This window comes from Mastacembelus armatus, chromosome 16 (assembly GCF_900324485.2).
Source record: "Mastacembelus armatus chromosome 16, fMasArm1.2, whole genome shotgun sequence".
In the NCBI taxonomy this organism is placed as follows: Eukaryota; Metazoa; Chordata; class Actinopteri; order Synbranchiformes; family Mastacembelidae; genus Mastacembelus; species Mastacembelus armatus.
This window is the reverse complement of record NC_046648.1, coordinates 5,411,110-5,438,287: the sequence shown is the minus strand read 5'-3', so window position 1 is coordinate 5,438,287 and position 27,178 is coordinate 5,411,110. Positions and strand designations below refer to the sequence as shown.

Sequence of the window (27,178 nt, the reverse complement as noted above, 5' to 3'; positions counted from 1 at the left end):
AGAATCTAAATGCGCCATTTCATGTTATTAGCGGGTTCAACTCAGAAAGTGAATGAGAGAGAAGACAAGTTATTGCCTACATACCCCAACAGTGTGATAAATGGGTAATAATCCAAAGACAGATTTTAATAGCAAATATGTACCATTAACACATTAGGTTAAGTGACACAAGAGAGGAGTTTAAATATAAAAAGTTTAAATTGGGTAAACTAAAACATACTGCCTCTTGTCTTTGTCAGTCCTAGCCAGGATTCCAGTGGTAAACTGATACCATACAATGCAAATAGATGCCACCGCACAAAAATACACCATGGTTCTTGGGCAAAAACAAAAGAAAATAACTCTTTGGGGAAATGGAAAGACATGTTGAGAGAGAATATGACAAAAAGATTTACCACTTTTCAACCTACAGTGAGACAATGAGAAATTAAGACAGAAAATGAGAGAGAGAGTGAAACCAAGTGTGAGAAAGCTGTAGGTGAGTGTGAGATAAATAACATACATGGAGGAGAAGTCAAAGTAGGGCAGGAAGAGAAAGGTAGAAGAGGCAGTAGAGAAAAACAGAACAGAGAAAAAGAAAAAGTGGAGAAGACAGACAGAGGAGTGAGGGTCTTGTGAACTTGCATCAGATCACAGAGGAGGGAAGCTGGCAGTAATTTTAATGCCAGGAAGCAGCCAGCCAGCAAGCCTTTCTCTGCATATTCTTAACTGTGCGTCTGTGTGTACATGTTTGCATTCAAGTGTTTTTTAGTCATGTTGTTGCTCATATCTTTCTCTTTTATATGCTCTTTCTCCCACTTTTTTCTCTATTATCTTTTTAAATTCTATAACTTTCTGGTTTATGCTTCCTCTTCTGTTCTACTCTTGTTTCATCCTCCCTTTTTCCTCCTCATTTTCCAATATATGATACTGGATGTAAAAAAAGATTTTTTGCAGTTTTTTCACTTAAATAAAATACTTTTGATTATGGTTTTTGACCAGCTGTGAGAGGCCTAACTTAATAAATGTGATGAAAATAGCAAACAGTTTAGCTGTAGAAATTAAGACCTATAGAAGCTACTGTCATTTTCGTATCAGTCAAACTTTTAGTTGGACTTTGGGGTTTAATTATTTTGAATAAGGGTGCATTGCTACCGGTCTCTTACACCTGCACACTAATGCCATAGTAGTACTTTTCCCAAATGGAGTCTCCATCCTGCAAGTACATTCTTACAAAAATCCAATATAAACTTGATAAGAAATATGGTTTCTGTTATAGCCTGAACAGTATAAGGTTTTTGAAGTTGGTACTGATATTGATATTTGAGGATTTAAGAAAATGTGATATGTTGGCCTACAGAAATTTTAAAATCAAACACATGACAAATCTTTATATGTGCCCCCTCATTTTTTTAATGTACCTATTGAATATTTTAGTCTATACAAACATAATTTGCCATTTTTATCAGCCAAAACACTTATATTGTTATATCAGCGATAAACTTGTTTCTGTTGTTAGAATTATTAGTCTAGCTGTAGTATCTGGAGGTATATTAACAGGACATTTTTCATTAATCAGATTTAGGAAATCTACAGAAAGCTGTTTGTTAAACTGGTTATCTGAAAAACAAGATCAGTTAGTAAGATGGCTTACACAAATTAAAATGATCCATTGAGTGCCTTTTGGCAGATGGAACAAATGTATTAATTATGGGCTCCTAAGGAAATCTACCTTTGTAAAATTATAATTTATACCTAGAATTGTTAAATATTGTTAAAACTCAGTTAAACTGTTAAACCCTGGTTTAGTTTGTTGTCATAAATGCCAGTTTTGTAGATCCTAGTTTTCTAGATGTGCTTCTGCTTAGTTTAATTTGCAGCAATAAAAATTACAAGACTGTATCTCCCTCTGTTCTCTTTTTACAGGCTGTGTCCACACTGACAGATCTGTTGAGGGATAATCTGAGGAACAATAAAATAAAACAGTTGCTGCTGCCACCACTTGGGGAGTTCCTCTACCTCATTGCCTCTCAGGTAGACAGAAATCAACAGGGATATAGCCAAGCATACACTATATAAGTAGGAAATGGGCACATATACACTGACTTGCATGAACTCAAATGGCACTGATTGCAGTGGTTTTGTCACCAGCAATGTTTTTTTTATCTGACTTCTTAATTTATATATATATATTTTTAAGCTATTTCAGCTTTTAGTAGACATAATGATACAGAGGGCGGACTGTGATATTTGATAATGGTTTCAGATCTGAATTCAGCTGGGATGTTTGAGGTTTTTGGTATAAGACTTTACTGTTGTATGTGAAAATCCACCTCACTGACTGTAGTTATAAAATGAAACAAAAGATTCAAAGAAATGCAGAGGTGTGGTGACAAAACAGAACTCTGCAAATTCTGTTGCTCCTGTAAACATGTGAGTATGCAATCTCTTTTACAGTTTCATAGATATACATTTTCTCTCCACAGTGATATAACACAGAGTAGTTGTGAAATATTACCAAAAAGCCACTCTGAGCACAGTTTGGCCTTTTCTGAGGCACTCATTGTACCAAATGTTGTGGAAAGTAGTTTTGACTCCTTGTTATTAATGTAGTTTTGGCAGTTGAATTGATCATTTTACTGTTTTGTAAGGCTCTTAAGCAGGAGTCAGAACTTAAAACCTGCTATCTGGGCGTCTCAGAGACTGCTGGTTCCAATCAATGTTTGATTTCATCAACATCCTGTAGTGTGTCAGGGTCATTAATTAAATCTTAGACTGTACTTAGTGTAGCTGAGGCCTACTATTACATACTAGATCTACTAATGATATAATCAAAAAACAAGTACAACAGTACAGGCTAGTAAACTGTAAAGTTGCTTATCTCTAGTTTGGTCTGCAAATGTGCAAGTGTGTCTACATGTGAAAGGTTCATACTATATAGACTGTGAGATTGCCCCAAAGAGATGACTTTTTGAATGTAGATAATGAAAAATTATTTGGCAGGGAAAAGTTTATTTTCCCAACTCTTAGGAAATGTGGAATGACTCCTTTCTTTTGTGTTAATGAATCAGAAAGATGTAGGACAATACTGATGCCAGATGCAAGAAAGTTCAAAAGACATTTTCTTATTACTATTGTGAGAAAGACTTGAGTAAATTGAATGAAAGTCATTAAGTAATGCAGTTTAAATTTATATGCTGACTAAACTGAATTAAATGCAAATTGACCACAAGTTCTGAAAATTCAAAGAGGAAAGTGGAAGAGGCCTCATTTGACTTGATTAGGAAAGGTGATCACAGTTTGCCTGGTTAACCTCAATCTATCCGGGCAAGTCGATTAAGTGTAAGATTTTTATTTACATGATTGAACGTTCTGCCTCACTACGCTTATTACTTTCTTAAAGCCATGGAAAATCTCATCAGTGTCCTGTAGGAGCTTTCAATAAATTGATTTTTCAGCTTCTGCAATAGGAAGTGTTTTACCATTAATGCCAGCATGGTCTTAAGAAAAAACACGATCATTTACTAATTTCACTCCCCCCCTCAGAAAATCAAGATTTTCCCACACTGCTAAAACACGACCTTAAAAGTGTACTGCATATGTAATGTATCTAATGGACTGCAATTTTCTTTCTCTTTTTGCAGGACATTTTTGAAAAATTTGTCCATCAAGCCATCCATATTATATTTCAACAAAAAAATGGGCATTCTTGTTTTCAGTGATACACAAAGTGAAGCAGTCTTTAGCATTTAGTCACCTCACAGCAACAAGATTTTGGGTTTGAGCCCACGGACATTTCGGTGTGGTGTTTGGATACTCTCCCACCACCTGTGTGGGTTTTTTTCTGACCTCCTCCCCCATGCAGGTCACATGATTCTACCATAACAAGCCTATTCAGGGCAGGTGTGAAGTGATACCAACTTAGCAGTGTGGATCTAATGACTCTCACCCGATTTGCATAGCTCACCTAATGAGCCTATTTGGGCTAGGGGGGGAGTTTAACCAACCTGAAGGATAAATTCGAGACTCCTTACCAGCTTTCTCTTAGACTGATGAAGGTACTCAGATGAGTAGTGAAACGTTTCAACCTAAAATCCAGAAGTCCAGTTGCCCTGACTCAACTTCTAGATAACTTCACCTGGACAACTGAGAATCTCCAGACATGTCACCTATTAAAACAAAAAATTCAAGCTTTTTTTTTTTTTTTTTTTTTTTTGGCTCTGCTACAGAAAAAAAAAATTGCATGCATAATTGCATGTTTTGTTGTTAGGTCTATCCAAGCAGTGTATAATACAATTATAGCTCATATATAAACCAACACCTAAAGCAGAGGTCACATTGCTTATAATTTTGTTTATAGTTTCATAAACTTTCCGACTGCATATGCAAGTATGTCCCTGCTAAATCTCTAACAACCAGACTCTCCAATAGATTTTTAATATGAATGGTATGACTCTAAGAAAGTTTAATAGGAGATTTTGTTTTTTAGTTTTGAATTAATTTGGGAAAAATTTCTAAAACATGTATTTTGTCGTTAATACATCTTTATTCACTGTGCAGGTTTCTGTGTCAGACATGTCTCTCATTTTAGCATGAACTTAAGAGTTCAGTGTTTCAACATCAGTGTCAAAGAATCTTTGGCTCTAAAAGCCAAGGAGTTATTTAATTTGTACCAAGCCTTTTAAGAGTCCCTTGGTGACCTGGCAGATTGGCTGCTTGATAGGTGGTCAGTGCCAGTGATCAGGTCCGTAGCTCCCTCTATTATCAAGGTTAGATCTAACTTACCAGTATACATATATATATGTCATACTGTACATTTGTTGCACTTTGGACTGATAGATTCAAGGAAAATAAAAAGTGAAATAAAAAGTTTCAGATTGTTCCTGTATGATGAGTACAGTGATAGAGAAAATGTTTCCTAAAATAGGCTAGTACCTGACCACAATAATAACGTGTTTACATGACCATTGCACACACACCCTTGAGGGTCATATTAGTTTCATTCATTGAGGCATCATTTACAGCATTTACATTTTAAACATTTACACTGATACATAATAGCTTTAAGTTCTTTGAACATCATCTGTGGTAGTTAATTTCATCTTTACAACACAAATCCTACACATATGTGAACCAATTCTGATAGGTGGACCCACTTTGCCTACTAATGGTAGGAGAAACTGTTTTATTTGAATAATTTGGAACGGCCTTTTAAGTGTCCCCAGGTAAAATCATCTGCTTCACTTCTCTCTTCTTCCCCAGCAGCAGTCAATGACAACGATTAGCTATACCCCCCCAGTGCTGTTTTTATCCTCAAGGTTATATATAGCCTAGAGCCTAGCACAGTAGTATAGAAGAGAGCATTGTTTCATGATAAAAATATTGGTTAAAATAATCAGTTTTGTGGAATATAAGAGATGCTGACATGACTGTATATGTATCATATTTTGCTAAGAAACAACGTATACTAATTCATTATCAAATAAATGTTAGAATAATTGGTTAAAAAAATGAAGGTTTTGATGAATAATCAAAATTAAAGTTTATTTATACAGCACATTTAAAACAGCACACATTAAAGTGCTTCACAATATAAAAAAGTGACGAGAAAGTACAGAGTAAAAGGTAAAACTTAAAAACCAGACCTAAATGCCTTACTAAAAAAAAGAATGTTTTTCACAGGTTATATAAGCACTGTTAGTAGTTAATTTAATTTGAAAAGGTGGAAAGTTCCATAATCTGTAAAAGCTTGGTCTCCCCATTTTGATCAAGTCCTAGGTACGTCTAAAAATGGTTGATTAGAGATCCTCAAAGGTCTTTGGCTGATGGAGATTGAGGATTTCAGTCAGATAAGAGGGGCCTAGTCCATGTAAATCTTAGAAAACTAATGAGATCTTAAAATCAGTCCTAAAAGAAACTGGAGGCCAATGCAGAGGTCTCGGGAACAGGGTGAAAGCTCATGAATTTGGGAGTAGAGGTTAAAAGTGTTTTGGACTAACTAAAGTCTGAAAATAGTGGATTGTGTGACTCCAGAAAAGAGAGCATTATAGTAGACCAAACGGGATGTGACAAAGGCATGAATAATTTTCTCAAGATCATGTTTGGTCAAAAGTCTCAAAATTAATGGGACATCATAATAGGTATTTATAGACTAAGATTTATAGATTATTAAAGTATTTAAGAGATTTAGTGAAAAGAGAGAGTAGCCTACTTGTTAATTGCAGTTTTGTGCATTTTAAATTAAAGTTTTCATGCACACAGAATATAAGCAGAATATGAGAATATAAGCAAAACAAGCAGAATTAAAGAAAACATCTACAGTATAATCTAAAAATATTTTTAAAAAATCAACAGAATTTAAATAGTTATGAAAACATGGTGATACACAGACCACTACCATGTAATCAAGATGTCATGACTCCTCTTGCTCCCTTTCTCCCCCCCCAGCTTGGCCCATAATGCCCTTTTCCTCACTCCTCTCTACTTACATCTTCTCCACATTATCTCACTGCCTTTCTCTTACTCCCACTCTACTCCTCCACTGCCCCTACCCCCCAATCCATACCATTCCCCCTCTTCCTCTCTCCTCTCACCCTCTCTCCCTGTCTTTTCTATGCCTCTCTATCAGGAAGAGAAGAGAGGCTCCCCAGAGGGACTATGGTTCGTTCCTGCTGCCGCCTACACTGGCTTAATGAGGAGCCTGCGGGAAGGGGTGAGTGTCTCTGTGTATGTCTGCGTGTGTCTGTTTTTGTGTCTGTGCCTGTGTAGCTGTGACTAACTCTCTCTCACTGTGTGCCTGTAAGTATGTGTGTATGTATTCGCAAGTATGTGGCAGGGGATCCCTGTGAACAGTAATGATGAGGCAGCTGTGGGGGCCTTAAGCGTTGTTTGCCAGCTGCAAGTCAAGGGCATGCAGAACAGTCTCTCACACACACACACACACATGTGTGCACACACACTCTTACCTGCATCAAACACAACCCTTTACTGCTCAGCAGCCTGACCTCAGCAGCAATTAGGACCCTCCAGACTCAAACATACAGTAGATACAGCAGAAGCACATGCAGAAGTATAAGAGAGCACTTTTCTTTTTGCTGGCTTCTTCTGTCTCATCTCATTTTCTATTTAATTATATCTTATATTAGTCTGTCACATAAAGTCAAATGATAAATTATGACTTTGGCTGATACAATACTGTATCATAACAAAATGACCCATATGTCTCAAGTGATGAATCTAAAAATATGCTCAGTGTTGCGTCATGCTACAGACAAATAGAGGTTGACCTTGTCTTTATCATGGTTTGGACCCTATGCTGCTTATTTTCAGCAATAAGTGCCTCTATTTCCTCAATTTGTTAAATGTGAGGTTTTAACAATGCCTCTACTTGTTTAAGTTTTGCTTTGCATGTGTTTGAATGAAATTGTATTCAGCTTCCAACTCATATCCTAAGATGTAGTGATTTTTTTTTTTTTTTTTTGTAGTGTTCTTACATGGTGAAACTTTGCTGCTGTTTGAGGAAAATGATGGTGCATAGGGAGACTGATAGTGGACAGGTAGGCAGGGTCGGATGTTGTTTTGTCTCTGAGGTAGAAGGGGTCTTACTGTGGTGTCCCACTATAGCAGAATGAATTTAGAAACTCTGGCCTGCACAGTTGTCAGCTAGTACCTACTGTTGCTTCATTACCACCGGGACTGTACTGGGGGGTACATGTACAGATGAGGTGTATGTGTGACAGGAGAAGTAAGGGGTTGGAGGGGAGGGGAGAGGAGGTTGACTTATTTATCATTATTGAGCTGTGAGAGTACGTTGACAGAAACAGGCACACATGCACACTACACACATGCACACTGCACACATGCAGCCTTAGGGACCAGACATTCATTCTTCGACCCAACCTACCTCCCTCTTTCTATGTCTTCCTCTCCCCTCTTCTCCCCTCCCTCTCTTAACCCTGCCTCTTCTTCACTGGCTGTTTTTCCCATGGATGCACAAGTATATTTACTATTATATTACAGAGCTGTCTAAATAGTCTAACTGTGTCTCTTGGGCATCACATTTCCTAGAGTTAACAAGGTGGTCACACTGCACTAGTACATTTCCACAGACAGTCGTATAGTTCAGAGTTAGATGTAGTAGTTCTAATACCGAAATGTCTAATATATGAAACATTTTGGGAATGCAGGAAAAATCCTTATCTCTTTCAGGGTGCGATCAAGCCAGTAACCATTCATCAGTTCATTTACTTGTATTACAATGCAAAAACTGCTACTGAATTTTATCCCATAGAAAATCCATCCAGGTATTTTGGAAAGGTTGGGCTAGGGTGAAAATTGGAGAATAATTAAAGGCTTGACCTTTGACCACCACTGACCTTTGATAGAATAAAGAGCCAGAAAGACAAATAGAGAGGAGTGTGTTGGAACGTGCAAAATAAACTGCCTGACAAATTGTTTCTGTAACTAGTCCAGTTAGCAACCTGGAAATGGGCAGATATTATGGCTTGCTTCTCCTAGCTAGCATGTTGTAGTGTTTTGCTCACTAGCTCCAGTATCTGCAACTAAACACTACATTATCAAGTTTCCAGCAACACACATTTCAGGTTGTACTCAGGAATTTCCCCATGCCACTTTCTGTTCAGAGCAGGAACTCATCAGACATGAACAGGTGAGACAGACCTCCCAAAAGACAACTGATGCATTCAGCTTCCTGAAATTAGCTATGAGGGCAAAACAGAGAAAATTTGTGTTTGGAATTTGTGTTGACTTTCAGTATTTATAACATAAAATACATGTATAGTAGGTCTATGCTGAGTCTTTTTCAGTGGTTGAAGAAATTCTGAAACTAAACCTATGCCCTTGTATTGTTTTTAAGATGTTTGGCTGGAACAATTAATCATCTCATTCTGGCTGACAACAGACATCTGTATCACCATACTCTGTGCTAGCCAATAATTCCATGTGCTTGATTAATGTAGAAATACTGTTGTCATTGCACATTTTTTTTGAAAAGGAATTCTGAGGGATTCCAGTGAAAATTTGTTGTATGTTGTTTGTTAGTATTCGGGTCAGTTTTGTTTAGCGCCAAATCACAATTAGTATTAGATTTGTTACACAGTAAAATATTTCGATTAGTTTCAAGAATCCAGTATCCACTAGGCTCTACTAAACATGTAAGTGGTTTTTAATTCCTGCTGTGTGTTGACATTTTTAAAAAAAGAAAAAAAGAAACAGGAAAGCATAAATAAATTCATATCCATCTTACAATTCTGCTCTAAAACAAAGTGAATGTTTCTGTCATATGTTCTAGTAGTTTAAATCAGGGTTAGGCAACCCATGTTCTTCAAGGGCCACTGTCCTGCTTGTTTTCCAACCATAGCTGCTCTGCTCGCTGCTGAGTACTTGGATCAGATGTGTTCAGCCAATCAGAAGCCTGACGATGCCATCTTAGATGATGGTGGAAAAGGGAGAGACAAAGTGAACTGAACACACTTGACCCAGGTAAACATCAGTGGACAGGGCAGGGATAGTTAAAAAGAAAAACATGCACAGCAGAGCCCCCTGAGGAACATGGGTTACTCACCCCTGGTTTAAATGATAAAAGCAGCAGCATCAAACTAGACAAGTCTGTGAAGATTCTCAGTCGTCAGGTGAAGTTAACTAGAGGTTCAGTCATGGCAACTCACCCAAGTAGCTTCATAAGCTACTTGGGTGAGTAGTGAAACCTAAAAACTAGAAGTCCAGTTGCCACGACTCAAATGGCATATTTGGTGTGCTGCTTTTATCTTGTCATTCAGTTTAAATTGTTTTAAGAGGTCTTCTGCATTTTTTGACTTCCCTTTAAATCAAGTCAAGAGCTAAAATGCTACATCTAATTGAGAACTGGATGATAATTTGCTGTGGGTTCGTCACAATGGGCAGAACCCTTCACATTACACAGTGTACATATCCATTGTTAATATAGACATATTGATTAGTGTGGCTTTAAATAAAATATTTGAGCTGGTTATCTGTCCTCCAAAGATCAGTCCAGGGTCTTTTAAAATTCAGAAACATTGATTGAGTTCTCTGTTGGATTTCACTTGACCTTGCAGAGATGAAAATGAAGTATTTGTTAACTGCTACAGACTGTAGGGGGTGTAAAGTTAGTAACAGTTTGCCATGGCCTTACTAAATCCCAAAGCAGTCCTCAAGATTCCAAGAGCAGAGTAAAACTTCAAATTATTTTTGTGCATGAACCTATATTGTCTAATTTGATAAGTGACCAGTTGCATCCTTGTTTTATTCCTTCAACAGTGTGTCTAATTATTAGTAATGAATTTTTTTAGTAGTCCTTCTTAGATAAGTAAATTGTCTACCAGTGTGTTAAATGTAAATACAGTGCCACACACAATTTTTTGAATGACAGCATTGAGATACAGCAGCAAGACCCTGTCTAACGTGCTCCAGGCAGTTTGGTTTTGATGCATTTTCTGACCCACTGGATCACCCCAGCCCCCTCCACTGCCTGAGTTTTTCTCATTTACAAGTAAAGCACTGGATAGAGGGATAGAAATGGTTATACAAGGGATGGATTGGGTGGGGGGGGGGGGTTGGGCACAAAGAGAGCATGGGGGTCTTACTAGTGGAGAGGGAGATGAGTGACAGAGCGGAAGAGAGAGGACGATCAGTGTTGTGGGAGAAGGGAAGAGATGGCAGGGAGTCGGAGGAAAAAGAAAGTTGTACTTGGATAGGGAGAGTGGATGGCATGGAGTGAAAGGCAGGTTTCCAGGCCAGACTTGAGCTACAGGAAATTATTTATGAGCCTGAACAAGATGATGCTTCTGCTGCCTGTGATGAAAAATGTGCGTGTGCGTGTGGGTGTGGGTGTGTTTGTTAGAGTGATAAAAGCCAGGGGGCAGATAGCAGAAATCCCTGTTACACACACACACACACACACACACACACACACACATGCATCCATACACACACACAGCAGTGGTGAGCTTATTAATGATTTATCACAATCTTCCACAAAGGAGAGGAGAACAGAAGGGGGACCCTATAAGAGAGCCATGGGTCCTGCCCTTGTGTTTCTAACATAGAATGACCAGTCCATGTGCAGTCATCTATCAGACATACATGCTCTAAGTACAAGCCATTTTGTAATATAACGTCATAAAGTTACCATGTTGTATTAACACATTTTTAAAAAATGAGTGTCACAATTTTTTTTGAACAGAAAAGAGAGGAACGGTTAATAGATGACAACACTGGCCATCTGTGTACCTTTCAGTCCACTTTCCCACCCGATTGCATTTTGTCTCTGCCTTGGCAGTGTGTGTCTTCTTTATCTTTTTGTCTCCTTGTGATGTCTGCTAGTTTGCCTTTTAGTTCACATCTTTTTCCCATGTGCATGTTAACACTTGTACTTGTTGCTCTTTACTGCTGTTCTGTCCCTCTTCTTCTCTTTCTTCACGCCTCACTGTCTGTTCGTCTGTTAATCAGACAGTCTATCCCTCTCTTTGAGTGTGGCTATTAGTGCTGTTAGATGTGCTGTGAGAGGCTAATAGATGGTGTCTGTGTCTGCTATAGGGGCTCTTTCAAAACCAGGTGCACTGGCTTCTAAAGGACTTTAATTACAGAGAAAAACCACATCAGACATGTGAACACACACTTATGCACACACAGGCAAGCATACAAACCTTAGGTCAAGTCATGTGATGTAGTTTTTGTGATTCATATCTTTTTCTACTTAAGGCTTAGAGGCCAGGTGCAAACATGTTGGGATGTAAAACTAATCCGCTGATCGACACAAGATGATGCAAGTCTTTTAACTCTTTTCATCTGAGAGCAGTAGCCTTTCCAACTTTTTTAGCCAGGGGTTCAAGGTGTGTAAATCATATTTGCCAGTTCTTAACTGTAGAATGAGGGAGATTTTTAATTTAATGCAGTTGCCAGTAACAGTCCTGTTGAAACCTAATGAAACAATTGGGGAATGAATGTTTTTAAAACCATAATCTATCTTTCTTGAGAATTCCTGTAAGTCAGTAGTAATTTATGAACTTGCACAAGAGCCCTTTTTCACAGCCAACATTTTGACTTGTCATTCTATGAAAGGCACAGGTGCAGCTAACAGTATTAACAATAGTTGAGTTCCATTAACCTTTCCACTAAGCCATGTGACTCAACAAGTATGTGGAATATCAGGACCTTGAAGGGGGCTGGCATAAAGGGAATGTAGCCTTCATGAACATTACCACTTAAATCTGTGCTTTTCCTACATTGACATGTAAAAAATGTCTGCTATGAAAAAGGTATATACCATGAATCTGGACCTAACTCACCTAAACAGAAAGCAAAAAATATATATTTTTTAATCACGCCTGTGCTTTTTCTTCTGTGACCTTTGTCAAAGCTCATTTAGCATGCTTAGCTTGATTGCGTGCTAACATATTGAACTAAACATTGGAAAACATTACACATGCTTAACATCAGCATTTGGTAACACAGGTTAGCACTTCACTGCAAAATGGTTCTGAGTTGGAGTTTCACTCAAGTGGATTTTGAATGTTCTTCTGTCAGTGTGGGATTTCTCTGGGTACTGTATGCAGTTTGGAGTAGGGTTTTTTGGTAACTCTAAATTGCCTTGGTATAAATATGAGCATGAGTGTTCTTCTGTCTCTGTGTCCTGTCCAAGTTGTACCCCTCCTCTTGCCCCTTTATTAAGTCATCCGCTAACTATTTGCTCCTTATAAGTTCCTTTCGTGATTTAATCTTAGTATGTCTTTATGCTGCTAGCTTCTAAGAAGCTCTGTGTAAAAAATGACTGTGATTCTGTCAATTGATTTGTGTTATGTAAAATTTATAGTCTCTTATCAGTTGTGGTCAAACATGGCATATCCTCAGGTGTAACATACAAAACTTACATGAACTTGTAGCCAAAGTTATTGGGAAAGCTAATGTAAAAAAAATTATTTTCATTTCTCTAAAGTTGACTTTCTGGGAGTTGTGGGGTTTAAGTAGGACATGGAGTGTAATATAGTGAGTGTGTTTCTAGGATGAACTTGTTTCTCATACTGGGAGAAATTATAATGAGAATAACTTGCTCTTTCCTCTGTCTCCGGAATTTCTCTCTCTGCATCATAATGATGAGTTTCTTGCATGAGCTACTTGTTTCTCACCACATGTAAGGATATCTCTCTCTCTCTGTCCTCCAGTCTTCCACTCGCTCTCGTTCTCTGTGTAGTTTCTGGCAGGGCTACAGTCTATTAAACACACAGACAGTGGGTGCTCCCCCGTGGGCTCATTAGTGATCTGGCCCGCATGGCCCAGGGAATGCTGGAACAGACCATTCTACTGGTTCCCGAAGGGGTGCCAGAGGATTCATTATGTTGTCATGCTACGTGGTCCCTTGGTATTGAATACACAATGTGATGTCCTATATTGGATTAATAGGTAGGTTATTTAAAATACCAGTAATGATTATAGTTCCCATGTCGCTGAATAATATGTGTGTCTAATTTCTATAAAATGTCACTAACCCTAGATCACAGCTTGACCATTGATGCATTGTTAAATTTCAGTTTTATCAGTTGTAAAAGGTTCATTTTGTTCTGAACATAAGGTTTCTGCAGTGCCGTATGTTTATTTATTGTATTGCTGCTACATAGTTCATATGTTCAGGAAGATGGGATTGAGAATTGCAATTGAAATTGATGAGGGAAAAAAAGATCTTAAAATCTGAACTGTCAGTCAGCTTCTGATGTATAATAGCCACACTAGGGTCAGTTTGAATTATTGCCAATTTGATAGCTATGTTGACATATTTTCATGGCAAAAGTGTATCTGACATCTATAGAAACTTCTCAAACCATTCCTACTATAATTTTTAATTTATTTACTTATTTTACAAAGACATTACAAAACCATCACAGGCTTGCAATGCAACCCATCAGCTACATTTAGACAATTAGGGTGTTTAGCTGACGCCCTAAAGCTCTATATGTCTTATGGCAAAAGCTCTATATGTCTTATGGCAAACACAGAACTGTCTTAAATATTGTAAGCACACAGACAGCAAAAAAGACTATTATGCTGCCTGGACATATTGTGCAATCCTGAGAGAACTTTTTGGGATCATTGTAAATACCATGAGTTTAAGATGACCACACTAGAGCAAACCTAAAATTTTTCTACAGCCACTTCAAATTTACAAGGACTTTATTTGTTAGATATTGATGTAATTTGAGTCTCATCTTTTTAATGTTGTGCATTGCATGTAGTGCACACAAATGTGTGTGCAATCAGTGCAGCTATGTGTGAAATATGCACAATTACAATTAAGCAATTAAGTAATAACATAATGTCATTATCCATCACCCACACAACTTTTCAGAATTACCATAATAAATTGCCATAGTGAAATGAATGTTTCAGCTGTTATGAACCTTTACCACAAAATATAGTTAACTTGGTTTTATGAATAGACTATTGTATCTCATATCTAGGGAGAGTGGTGTCTAAGTGATGTAACACAGTGAAACACAATAATAACCTGACTGAGGCAATCACTTCTGTTCTACTTCCTGTCTTTCTCCACAATGACTTTCCTGGAAAAAACTAATTTCCTCAGCCACAGAGATTTCATTAGCCTGGCCCCATTGTCTGAATACAGGCAAGCATTCTCTATCCAAGCAAAGACGTGTGTGTGTGTGCACATAGAAAATACACATAAGCATACATACACACAAACACTTGCACCCTAACTCATATATACTCACACACATACGCCTGGCAGTGCCTCTCTCCTTTTTGTACTGAAGTGATGCTCAAAGCTAATCTAATTTTGTTTGTGATTGAGTTTGTTCTTTGTTCATTTCTGTTTTCTTGTGTAGGACATTTTTCAGTAATCAAGTTTTGAGTTTGTAACTTAATAAACCAGAAAATGTGTCGTTCACAATTAATTGTTAAACAGTTAATATGTGCTTTCTGGACACAGAGCTGTTACTAGGATGCATTTTATCTTTGAATAGAGTGGCAGAAAAGTAGATGAACTCTGCCTTCCCTTGTTTTTGCCATTAATTGTTCATAAAATGTGATAAAGTGAAGGTTTTTTTTGCCTCAAGTCATTCTGTTGTTTTCATCTAACTTCCTCTGAGCTTTAGCTGGTGGACATACTGACATTAACCTGTTAGATGTCTTGATAAACTGACAAGGTTATCAAGGTAAGCTGTTCGCGCCCAGAGGCAAGATAGCAGCCCCAATCATGATGCTCTCTTCACAGTCCTGCACTTTTGGAATGATGTTTTCATGTAGTAATGTAGTGCCCTCTTTACATCATATGTACCGCCCCCTTTACATCATACATAGTACTGTCCGTTCTTCCCAAACACTGCAACCTTCATCAATAAACCAAACATTTTCCCAACAGCATTCTGGAGTGTCAAGAGGGTCTTTGGTAAATACAGGTGCCTGACGTGTGTCTGTGCATATATATGTGTGTGTTGTGTGTGTGCATCCTTCTTGTGCAGCTTCTTCTGGACCCTTCCCATTAAGGAAAAATATATGATCAAATTTCAAATAGTATGAATAATTTTTAGGCAAAAATTCCAAGAGTGCATAGTCAGCATTTTTGTTGTGTTATTTTGTTATAGGTGCAGTCAGGAGGGCTGCCAGTACCATAAGTAAAGCCATTTGTATAATGCATTGTAGTGTAACACTATAATATAATTTTACTATGGTAAGAAATCATGAAACTCCCTATTTTCTGCTATTAAGAACTGTAGATTGGGCTTGTCACTAATCTGAAAACCATTTGCTTGTTAAAATGACTTATGACTTTGTCATAGTGAATATAAATACAGTAACTCAGCAGTGTTTGTCTTTTTACAGGATGATTCCATAGTTCATCACATGGCTGCAAAAGCCATAGAAAACATCTCTGCCACTGTTTCTGGACCCTCGCACCACCTGGTTACCACAGAGATTGGCTCTGCCCTCTGGTACTTATTCACTCACTCCACTGTGGAAGCTGTCAGAGTCACTGCCATCTCTGTAAGTTCATATAAAAACACACTTATACACAGTCACGAATGCATAACTGTGTAGAGATGCCTACACAAGCAATGTTTATAGGTTCTACAAAAAGACAGATAACCAAAGCAGTGTAGTTTGTGCAAGTAGTTGACATTAAATAGGTAGGGAGTTTTCACAAATGGAAAAAATACTTTTCAAGTTAAACACTGCAAACATGCTGGAAACACAGGGCAAGCACTAGCAAACTTTGCTGTTTGAACTTCATGAAGTGCATGTATTTTGTGATTGCTGATGAAAAATTTTCCTTTTCCCTTGCAACATTGCAAGGGAAAGGTAACGCACAATTTGTGAATGACATACATTACCCGTTTGTGAATGTCTTTATCTGTCTTTGTGTCTCCAGTCTCTTTCTAGGCTAACTCGAGTGGTCCCAGCAGTCTTTCTGGCGGTGATTGACACATGTGGCCCTGCAGCCATTTTGGAGGGTGTTGATGGAGCAGGGGCCAGGGTCCAGCAGCACTTGCTCACTGCCATGGCCACTGCCTTAGTCGCCTCACATATTCAAACACATCGCATCACACAAAGCAGGGTACATGTATACTGTCTCGCATACCCACATTAGGATTTGAGTATACCGCAAAAATGTTAAATCCAAATCCATCCAGGTAGTCTAAGAACCCAGAGGCACACAAGTGTATTGTTTTAATATCATATTTATATTGCTAAAGAGAAGTTTTCAGAACTTTTCATGGTAAGATCACATCTGAGGAGAATTTGAGTTTTTGTAGGGGATGTTACTAATCCAGATGTTTTTACATGTGGACTGAGGGATGGAGGTTAAACACTGCTAGATAACAGTGACATGAGGAACAAACAAAACTGGCTTCCATTCTCAAAATCTTGACTTCTCTCTGTCTCTTTCTTTCTTTCTCTGCCTGGCTTTCTTTTTTTTCATAGAGTTCATGAACTAATGTTGAGCTGTGCACAAGCTAATTTGTCAGGAGTTACTTATTTAATTTTTCATGAGACAGCCAATCTAGTGCGTATGTGAAGTGCTAATCTTAGTAAGGCAGAGGGGCTAAAAATTGATTTGAAGGTTTTTAACTTGGAGTCTAGCATTTGTAATTGACTCTGAACTGAATTTATTTGCATTGAGCATTTCCAATTTAACACCAGAATACAAACTTAGTACTTCAACTCTGCTCTAATTATACAGTGATATGCATTCACCCCCTACTTCCTTCCCCTTACCTCCACACTCACAATCCCTCCCTTGGCACAAAGACAGACGGTCCAAGAGTTTGTTTATACAGAACTCTGTCAGTTAGTATGTGTGTTTGTGTGCATGCATGTCTGACAGTAACTGTGTGTGTGAGTGAATGCATATACACTAATTTGTAGAGTGTGTCAGTATCTGGGCTAATTGGCTGAATGAGTGTGCTGCAGCCTTCTATTTCAGCAAAGCATTTTGGGTAGTGGGGAGGGACTTATCAGCTAGCCCCACACTAATGGGCTTTGAAATTAATTAACTTGGTGTGTCGCCCCAGACACATACATACACATTCTCTTGCATTAGTTCACACATACACGCACACGCACACACACACACACACACAGTCAGTAGTGTGTTTTGTTGGTGATAATGATAATGCTAATGAGTGTCGGCTAGTCAAAAATTTTCCCAACCAGTCAATGGTGCTAAAGTAGCTGTAGGCACACAAGTTTGTGTGTGTCTGTGTGGTGTGTGTGAGAGAGAGATAATATGGAGTCTGAGCTGATTAAGTTTTAGCCTGGTAGTTGATGCATTTTCAGAATTTTTTTTTTTTTTCAAACACCATAGAGAAAATGTTAAATAATTTGTAATATTTATGTATGCATTATTTAGATACATTGCAGTAAAACCTAGTTAGCTGGAATGTTGGCACATAAACATGGTACTATGTGTGTTAATAGAAAAGTGTGTTCCATATATAGCCTAATATCTTGGACTGTACACCAGCAGAAACATGCAAGTCTTTCACTTTATTTTTATGTGTTTGTGTCTTGTAGGATTTGGTGTTGAAGGTGCTGCGCTGTCTAGAGAGTCCATCCACATTAACAAGAGCTAAAGCATTACTACTTCTACTGATACTATTACAGGATAACACACACATGCTGCTTTACTGCTGTCAGCACAGGTAAATACACTCTCATGCACATGCACACAGAGACCTGCACATCCCTTAGTAATATGCATTGACATGTTTTGCTCAATTGTATTTACAGTACATTTGAATTTTTCTGACCAACAGTAATAACTGGAAAGTAGCTCACATTTGGTCACATACACACTATGAGTGTGGTCGTATGAAAATTGACTGAATCATATGTCTCAGGTTTTAATGCTCAGCACTAAGAGTTTGATGAATTTGTTTTAAGGCATTGTGACAAATATTGAGGTTAGAGTATAACTGTATACTCTTCAGTAGACAGCAACACTCTGCCACTACCCAATACAGCTGTGCAATAGGTAACAAGCTGAAAGGCAGGTGTTCTGTCTGCTATGCCAGATGCTGCAAGTTTGAAATATAATTTTATTCTGTTGATATAAGTATTGTGCTTTTTTCATCATACTGTAATAATGTATGAATGCTGCCTGATTGTGGTTTGTTATCTTGCAACATAACTTAGTGTAATCTCTTACTGACTGGCTTTACTGATATTTGGACCAGTAAAGCTTACAATTCTACTTTAGTTATTTAGTTCTAGCTAGTGTAGTGTGCTATATCTCAACCATCTATACTATAGCGTAAACTGTATTCTGACTTTAGCATAAATGTGGTGGAAATTCAAAAATGTGTTCTGCATTGTTTTTGTGATATTGTTCACTGTGAAGAAATATACGTTGTACATTACACAATGTCTAGCTCCGTGAAAGTAGTCCAGTTGGCATTCCGGGTGGCTAGCTGTCTTTATGGCTGGTGAGAGTAGATGGCACATTAATAATTTTTTATCCAAAATAAAACTTTAAATATACCATTAGAGAACATGCCTTTAAGTTTTGTTTTTTTTTTTAAAGTATTTTATGCTGGTTAGGTGGTGTGCAGTGGTCCACTCCAAAAGATAATCCATATAGAGGGTTTTTGACATCTACTTATTTGCCTGGTTCATGAGACAGAAAAGCTTCCATTTTATGAACTGCACTGACTCAGTGACACCGTGGGACCTCCCAAATCTTTTAAAATTAATTAATTTTTTTACTCTGCTCTGCTAAGATATTGTGAACTTTTAAATGGCATATGTAATGAGTGGTCAGGGCTCTTAGTGTCACTTTGAACTGCCTGCTTTGACTATAGGCAGAGTCCCCTAACTGCTGCAATAGAAGGGGAAATAAGAATCAGTCAATGCTGTCTGTTTCCTTTATAGATCTCACACAACCTATGAATGTTATTCAGTTACAGTTCGGATATTCGTCAACTTAGTAAAGATAGTTTGGTCCTTCAGCACATCAAGAGCTGCTGACAAACAGCTGTTTCTGTCTAGTTGGGACATACAACAAACTGAGTAAAAGATCCATCCATCAGATTTGCTTCTCATCCTGTACAGCGTCCCGTGGGGACTGGAGCCGATCCCAGCTGACATTGCATGAGATAAAACTATAGATTTACCACATTTATTAAATCGGCTGTTTTGGCCATGCATGTTTTATGGGCTGATTTATCTTGAAGCAGAGGTTTTGCATTCTGAGGTAAAGATTCCAAGACCATTATTTAGAGCAGAACGCTGGGACTGTTGGCATGATAGTGCAGCCTTTTCATTAATTAGCACTGCAGCCATGGGAATGATAATACAAATGTGTGCACTACTGTATGTTCTAACTTTACAGAAACTTGAAATGGTTCATTATCTAGTTGTCCTCTGTTTCACCCCACACTAACTTCCAGTGCATCTGTGAATGCATATCCCTCATGATCAAGATGCATATGCATGATATATATGGCACAGTATATTATATATGCACCCACATCCTCTGGTAGTGTATACCCATTTGATATTTCAGATTACTGACATATCTTTCTTTCTTGCCTTACATGGTCGTACTCTCTTTTTCTTATGGGTTTTTTTTTTTCATTTTTTTAACTTCTCTCCTTCTCTGCCATTATCTATTTCATTCTCTAACATTTTAAACTTGTGAACTACCTACCTATTTATTTGTGTGTTAGGTTAACTTAGTTGGAGAAGGGTTTGTTGACATAACCAATGATTTTGTTTGTGGTGTTCAACAAAAAAGTGTCAGTCTCATGGACGGATTTTAGTTGGTTGTGTGATGAGGAATACCTCGAAAAACACTGCTGGCAAATTTCCACTCTGTGTAAAATTAATTTGTCTTTTCTGTATTTGGTAAAACCTTTTCTTGTTGCATTTTAGCAGTAGAATTCCAAAGTTGCCGTTTGACTGCCACATTTATGTTCTTGGTCATTTTCTTTTAGTACCAAATGTTACATTACATTACTTCCTGGTATACTAATTGTATAAAAACCACACCATAAGGAATAATACATTTCATAATTAGAACACAGAACCGTATTATCTCCCAAACGGGATCATAAAAAGAAATGGAAATGGAAATGAAGAAGCATGCTTACCTCATCTTTTTGATTCTATCATTCTCTCTGACAGACAATCTTGTGCCAGAGCACCATATGCTGGATCTTATGACTTTGCTTTCTTATGTTTAGCTATGAGAATACAATTCCTGGATGTCTGCTCATAACCTCCTTTTACACATGATCAATGTGTTTTGTTGTTTTTTTTCCTCACTTTCGCTTCAGCTTTCTCTCTCTCACATACACACACACATACATGTATGTATATATATATATCTATATATATATATATAGATATATATATATTTATACACACTTTCTCTCTTCTTTGAATTGTTTTCTCTGTTCGCTATGTTAGAGCTGTCAGATTTGACCTGCCTGTCCCTCTCCCATTGAGCACACTGCAGGATTCTACCACACACACATACACAGACACACACACACACACACACAGACATGTCTTTCCTTCAGTCCTGCTCTCACCAAGGCACAATGTGTTTAATTAGCTCCTCAGTGGCGTGAAAATATGTGTGCGTGTGTGTTTTCGTCTGTATGAGATATACTTGCGCAGGCCTCACTGAGGAAGTGTCAAGAATGCCATTGGGATGGAGCGAGATAGCTTTCAACAGATGCAGTCACACACACAGAGCAGGCTACTTGTAGGTCAGTTGTGTATGAGTACTTTGTGAGTCTCCCACAGTGACTGACAGAGAGGTGGCAAGTTTGTCTTTCTTTATCTAGCAATCTGGAGGAATGGCTGCAAAACTAACAGAGTAGCACACTGGTAGAAGTCTAGCAGGGAGACATTAGGCGGACAGCCAGGGAGTAGGCCTAGAGCTGAGTAGAGAGATAGGAAGGTCAGGAACTATCCAGACATGTACATGTACAGTCGATAGAAAGATAGTCTAATCAGCATTGCAGCATTGCATGGGGAGGTAATCAGAAATGATGATCATTTGTTGTTGTTGTACCTCCCCAAAAACCAAATGCCACACATTGTTGGAAACTATCACTTTTCCATGAAATTTTTTACAGTCAGGGAATTAATCTTAAAAGGTCAAATTTTTTGTTTATTGGCAAAGATTGTTTCCAGATGATGAATCTCAGTGACTTTGGTGACCCGCTGACCCAGCTCAGCCATGAGGCTAGCTTTTGTGGTTTTGAGTAAAATTTCTTAACACTGGGCTTGATTGTTGTGAAATTTGAATTTTAACTTTTTAATATCTGTCAAAATTCTTACAGTTTATGACAAAGTATATGAAAAACTGACATTCCCCCATACCTGTAATTATAATTAGACTTACGGTGCAGTCCAGTGTTCACTGTATATTCATTTCAGTGCAACCTTGCTCCTTTACTCAGCTTCAATGTTAACTAAGTGAAAAGAGGTGAGGTGAAGCTCTATCTTTCCTTCTTGTCTATAGATGTAAAAAAAATCATTTAATAATTTTATGAATTAAAGTAGGCTAGATATTTTTCAGTGACACCCATAGCTTATTGTTTTCTTGGCTTCCAAATTCTGTATTTCATCCTTCTCTTAAACAAACTATGACCCATCTCCACATCTCCAGTGTTTGGAACAAATGATTCACAAAGGTACGGCTCAAAAAAAGAGTTTTGTAAGTTTTTTTTTTTTTTTAATCCTGTTTTGTTTTTGTTTTTTTTGTTTTTTATATGTTTTTTTTTTTTTCACGACTCAGGGTGGTGTTGCCTATGCTGGTATAATTTATTTGATTTTGACTGTTAATTACTTAGGTCTTGGCAAGGTTGTTCTTTTCTTTTATTATGCGACATTATGAGGAAAAAATACAGAATTTATAATTCCCCCACACCCTTGGCACCATTGTCACTAAAGCTTAGAATCAATATTATCTTAGAATCTTGTGCACTCACAATGTTTGTTTATCAGTAGGCTAATGAATATCAGTTAGCAGTGCCAACCTTTCCACTCTCCTCTGAATTTGTAAATGGAGTGTGATTGATTAGTGTTCAATACACCCAGTCCAATGAGAATGAAAATGTTCTTAAACTCAGCTTGTTTCTCTCTTGGCCAATTTCCCTGCACCCCATATTCTATGCATCGTATCAAAGTCCTATTGCTTATTGACTAGAATCATATCTGCAGCTTTTACATGTTAGAAAGTAAGCTGATACTGCTAAGCATCACCCAATTAGTGGAACAGTAGAAAGTGAGGAAAAGCTAACAGCAGTCACTGAAAAAAATCTGCATATTTCAAATACTGATAATTCATTAATTCTACATACAGAGCTGAAAATAAATGGGGGTTCTTTCTGTTTTGTGTCATGCAATGAATATGCATCTCTTGTTCTTTAGACTCGTGATGTACCTGGAAAGAGACCTGCGCAAAGCGACTCCCCTCCGAGAGAGTGCCATTCAATCAGGATACCTGTCTCAGGGTCTGGACTTAATGACTAGATATCTGAGTAGCACTGCTCCACTGTTACTGGGTATGGATAGGTGCACACACAAACACACACTGTGCTGCTTTGCATGTGCTCGCTCTGTCTATTCAAATGCAATTTCACGTCAACTGAACAACCTTTCCCTCTGTATCCATTCATACCACATTATCATGAACATCTGTTAAACAGTTAACAGAATTTCATATTAATACTGAAACTTCAGTAATGGTAAAACTTTGAACTTAAATACTAAGTGTAGTTTTTCTGTTTGTCTTTTTGTTTTACATTGTATATAGTTTTACAACAGTAAAAAGCAAACATTGAATGTATTTTTAAAACGTATTTGTATGTATTTATTTCCTAATTGAGCTAAATTATTTTAACTGAGTTTTTTTTCCTTGCAGTCTAACCCCATTATTGCACTTTTCCAGAATTTTATCTCGTCTTGTGTACCATTGTCTTTTCTCATCCTCTTTCCAGAGGAGGTCTTATGTGCATTGAGAGACGTGATTGGGAGGAGACACCCATCTACAGCTCAGAGCAGACAGCTTAAACACACTTTGCCTACAATGTCTGTAGTGCTAGAACTTCTCTCTTCACAGGTTACTATTTCATTTTAATGCAATTAACAGCATTATGTTCTACAACATTATCCACATAGTTATCATGTAAGTTACAAAAACCTGCATCTTGTTTTGAAAACTGTTATTTCATTTTCTCCTGTTAAAGGCTAGGAATGTGGGCCTTTTACAAAATAGCAAAAATAAGAATAAGTAGTAAGAAAATGTGTGCATATAACAAATCTGCAAAACAATCTTTTCTCTATTGTTGCTCTTTTCTTTTTCTCTTTCTATTTTACACTTAGTTGTCCCATCACATCCTGTCCATTTGTCTCTGACTGTTTTCTCACAGGTCTTCAGGTCTAAAATTGTCACTGAAGAGTTTCTTGCACAAATTGGATTGCTGCTTGTAAGTGTTTAGTTATACAGGTTTGATGTGGACTTTTTATCCCTCTCAACACCAGCGTGAATTCATTTAACTTGTTGAAACCTATATTGTGAGCCAGCGTCTTTAACCCATTAAGATTATTATAAAAAGTAGTAGTTTCCATTGCAGCCCTTAAATATGTTGCAGCTAGATAAAAGAATTTGAAACACACGGAAGTCTTTTGTGATAAGTACCTGAAAAATAATAGCCTTCACTAGGTAGAGTACTGTAAATGCATCTAGACTAAGTTTTATGGTTTTTAATGGTATGTTCTCCCTACTCTCTCCTGTTCCCTCAGAACTATATCACCTCTGTAGAGTCCAATGAAACAAACCTGGCTAATGCTGTGGGTGAGTTACTTTTTCAATTTCTCCAATGTTAACACATACTCACTAATTATCTACTGTTATTTTTTACCAAGCTATACTTTGCATTCACTTTTTATATGTTCATTTTATTTTCCTTATATGCATTGCTTAATCTTTGTTCATTATGTAATATCTACCATTTCTAAGTCCTAATTTGTTTTAAATCCCAATTTTACTAAGACTAAAAGTAATTAATAGCTCTACTTTAGCTGAAAAACAGTGTCACCCATATATTTTAAAAGTTTACTATATTTACGTATTAGTATATTTATAGTATTTAGTTCACAAGTTCACTTTTGATCATGAGAAAAAAATATGTGGAAGATGAGGAGAGAGACAGATACATACAGCCTTCAGTAGACAGATGTAGTGTTGAATTTCAAATGTGCATAAGGCAAGGTCAGAGTACTGGGTCAGCTATAGACTCCTGCATGTGGAGCAGCTGAGGGGGTTCAGTGCCTTACTCGAGTGCCACAGTATCAAATATGCTCTGTTTGCCATTGCACAAATACAATACAACCAGTCTGAAGACTGAAATGATATTTGGTTCTGTGTTAGGTGCAGCAGTATGTGAGGAGTTGATTAGAACAGCTCTGTCCATTGTGGAAGTCCTAAGTCAGCACCATGCTCTCATCGCTCCACACCACTGCTCTGTAAGTATGCATCCAGACAAGTATGCAACTGACTTCCTGTCTCACTGTCTGCCTACCTGATACAGCACTGACTGAATGTTTATGTCTGATTTAATGTGTGACTCGCTACCTTCCTCTGTCTGACTGACTGCCTTCTGAGAGTTTAGTAATGTAGGACAGTATGTTGTGATATACCTCTGATGACACTAATGAGACATTTTGTTTTTCCACTCTGCTTCTTAAACTGCCATATTTCTGACATACAGTTTTTACCCTGTCCACATTTAGAAGAATACATAAGTTGTTTTTCTAGGATAGGAAGGTTGCAAAGGACAAGTCTCTTCATGAATAACTTGTTTTTTTCTCCATTTTATAGAGTAGAACCTGGTTTTATATTCAGCTTAAGTCTTCCAGTGTACTAAACCTGTCTATCAGTGGTCAGAGGACACGGGTTCAAGTTGTGGGCTATTAGGCAAGACACTAATCAACTATTGAACCACCAGAGCCTCATCAGATTTGTGTGTGTGTGTGTCTTCGTCTGTCTGTCTGTGATGGGACAATGAGATTGTGTTTAATGACTATTGACATATGGAAGTGGAGAGGAGCAGGAAGCAGACAGGATGGAAGGACAGAAAAGAAAAGAGATGAGCAGTAGAGAAATGGAGTAAACAGGGGGCTTGCTTCTACTGATAGTCAATAACACAGGAAGACACTTTAATTACCACCAGCCAGCTCAGATTAGCTTTTATTGCCTATCTGTACAAGGACACGCACTCATGTTTGAGTTAGTTTTGTCCTTGAATCCCTATCTGTGTAAAGTTTTCAATAAGTTTTGTGCCCACAACTTGCTTATTCACAAAGTGCTTTCTCACTGTGGGAAAATGTTAAATTTGTTTATTAGTCATCTTAAAAAGTTAAACATTTCTGTTGTGTGGGTATTACTTGTTAAAATCAAATAGCCTTGGCCAGGAATTTGCATAGTTTGTAGGTTTATTTAACGTGTGATTGAACTTTTATATGGAGAAACTGTTAACATAAACCTCTTGTGCAGCCACTAAGGTTCATTCATTACCTTTTGGGTTATGTTGGCATATAATCATATATTAAACTGCAAAGTAAATAAATTAATCTCTGATTATGTTTATAGAAAAACACAATAGCAAGAATGATAACTATTAAAGAGAGCAAAAACAAATGGGGACAAAAAAGGATTTCAGAGTGGTGAGACATGTCACCCACAGTTAACAGTTCAGAGAAACTGCACCAAGCTGCCAACCTCACACACATACACACACTCAATTCAGTCTTTTGATGGTTGTGATATTAATACACAAACCATTAAGTGATGGACAGCGTCCTTTGTAGTTTCCTTTCTCTGGCTTTCAATGTAATGACCCCATACACACTAACTCAGCATTACTGTTGTTTCTATGGTAATATTAGTAATCATGCAAATTCATGCAGTACAGATTCATGCCTAAATAAAGGCTTTGTCAGTTGCGGAAGTACATTTGTGTTTTTGTGTGTGTATGTGCGTGATCAAAGCAATCACTCAACGGTGCATTTCCATAGAAATTTGATACTGTGTGACACTGGTCTATATGGTTGCAATATATTAATATAGCACAGTGCCTTCTATTAGGTTTAATCTAAAAATATATTCCATTTTCAGATTTGCTGTATATCAAGTAGTTTTCAGAGGAAGGCTGAGATTGCTTTTATTAGTATATTGGTTGTTTCATAGGACCAGTAGAACCTCTGCTGTTTATATTCATTTGGTTAAGTTTGAGATTAAATATGAACTTTTAAATATAAAACCTTCAATATATTGGCAGTAGTTTTTTTTTTTTCCCCCCCTGCTACAAAATTTCAGCCTACTTTGACCTATGTTGTTTTATGTTCATTGCAGAGATATTATTTGCAGCTGAGCTTGAACAGTGTAACAGATTGTAATTGATTTTGCCAGATTGTACCATTGCTTTACAAGAGCTTTGTGCATATATTATGGTCAAGCAACAATACAGTGTGACATGTAGTGATGTTTAGTATTTTATGTCTGTCTCTTGAAGGTTGTGGATGCCATACTTCCTCCTCTGACAACCCTGGCTTTCAGCACAAATGGTAAGATGATGTTGGGTCATTTTTGGGAGAGAGGAAGAGCTAGTGAGACAGACTTAATGTATAA

General features: G+C 37.5%; 1 protein-coding gene across 6 annotated transcripts in view; it reads left to right on the top strand.

Annotated features, from left to right (window-relative positions):
- The window catches only part of ulk4 (unc-51 like kinase 4), a 72,452-nt gene that overhangs the window by 14,421 nt on the left and 30,853 nt on the right, over positions 1 to 27,178 (top strand). For 5 of the 6 annotated variants that reach the window (XM_026293511.1, XM_026293508.1, XM_026293510.1 and 2 more), the window contains 11 exons: positions 1,906 to 2,013; positions 6,608 to 6,691; positions 15,853 to 16,014; positions 16,400 to 16,585; positions 18,046 to 18,173; positions 22,918 to 23,051; positions 23,487 to 23,608; positions 23,919 to 23,975; positions 24,292 to 24,343; positions 24,920 to 25,014; positions 27,063 to 27,114. In XM_026293511.1, coding sequence (XP_026149296.1) covers positions 1,906 to 2,013; positions 6,608 to 6,691; positions 15,853 to 16,014; positions 16,400 to 16,585; positions 18,046 to 18,173; positions 22,918 to 23,051; positions 23,487 to 23,608; positions 23,919 to 23,975; positions 24,292 to 24,343; positions 24,920 to 25,014; positions 27,063 to 27,114 — 1,180 coding nt within the window. The remainder of the gene's footprint in view (positions 1 to 1,905; positions 2,014 to 6,607; positions 6,692 to 15,852; positions 16,015 to 16,399; positions 16,586 to 18,045; positions 18,174 to 22,917; positions 23,052 to 23,486; positions 23,609 to 23,918; positions 23,976 to 24,291; positions 24,344 to 24,919; positions 25,015 to 27,062; positions 27,115 to 27,178) is intronic. The other variant, XM_026293512.1, reaches the window with a different exon arrangement.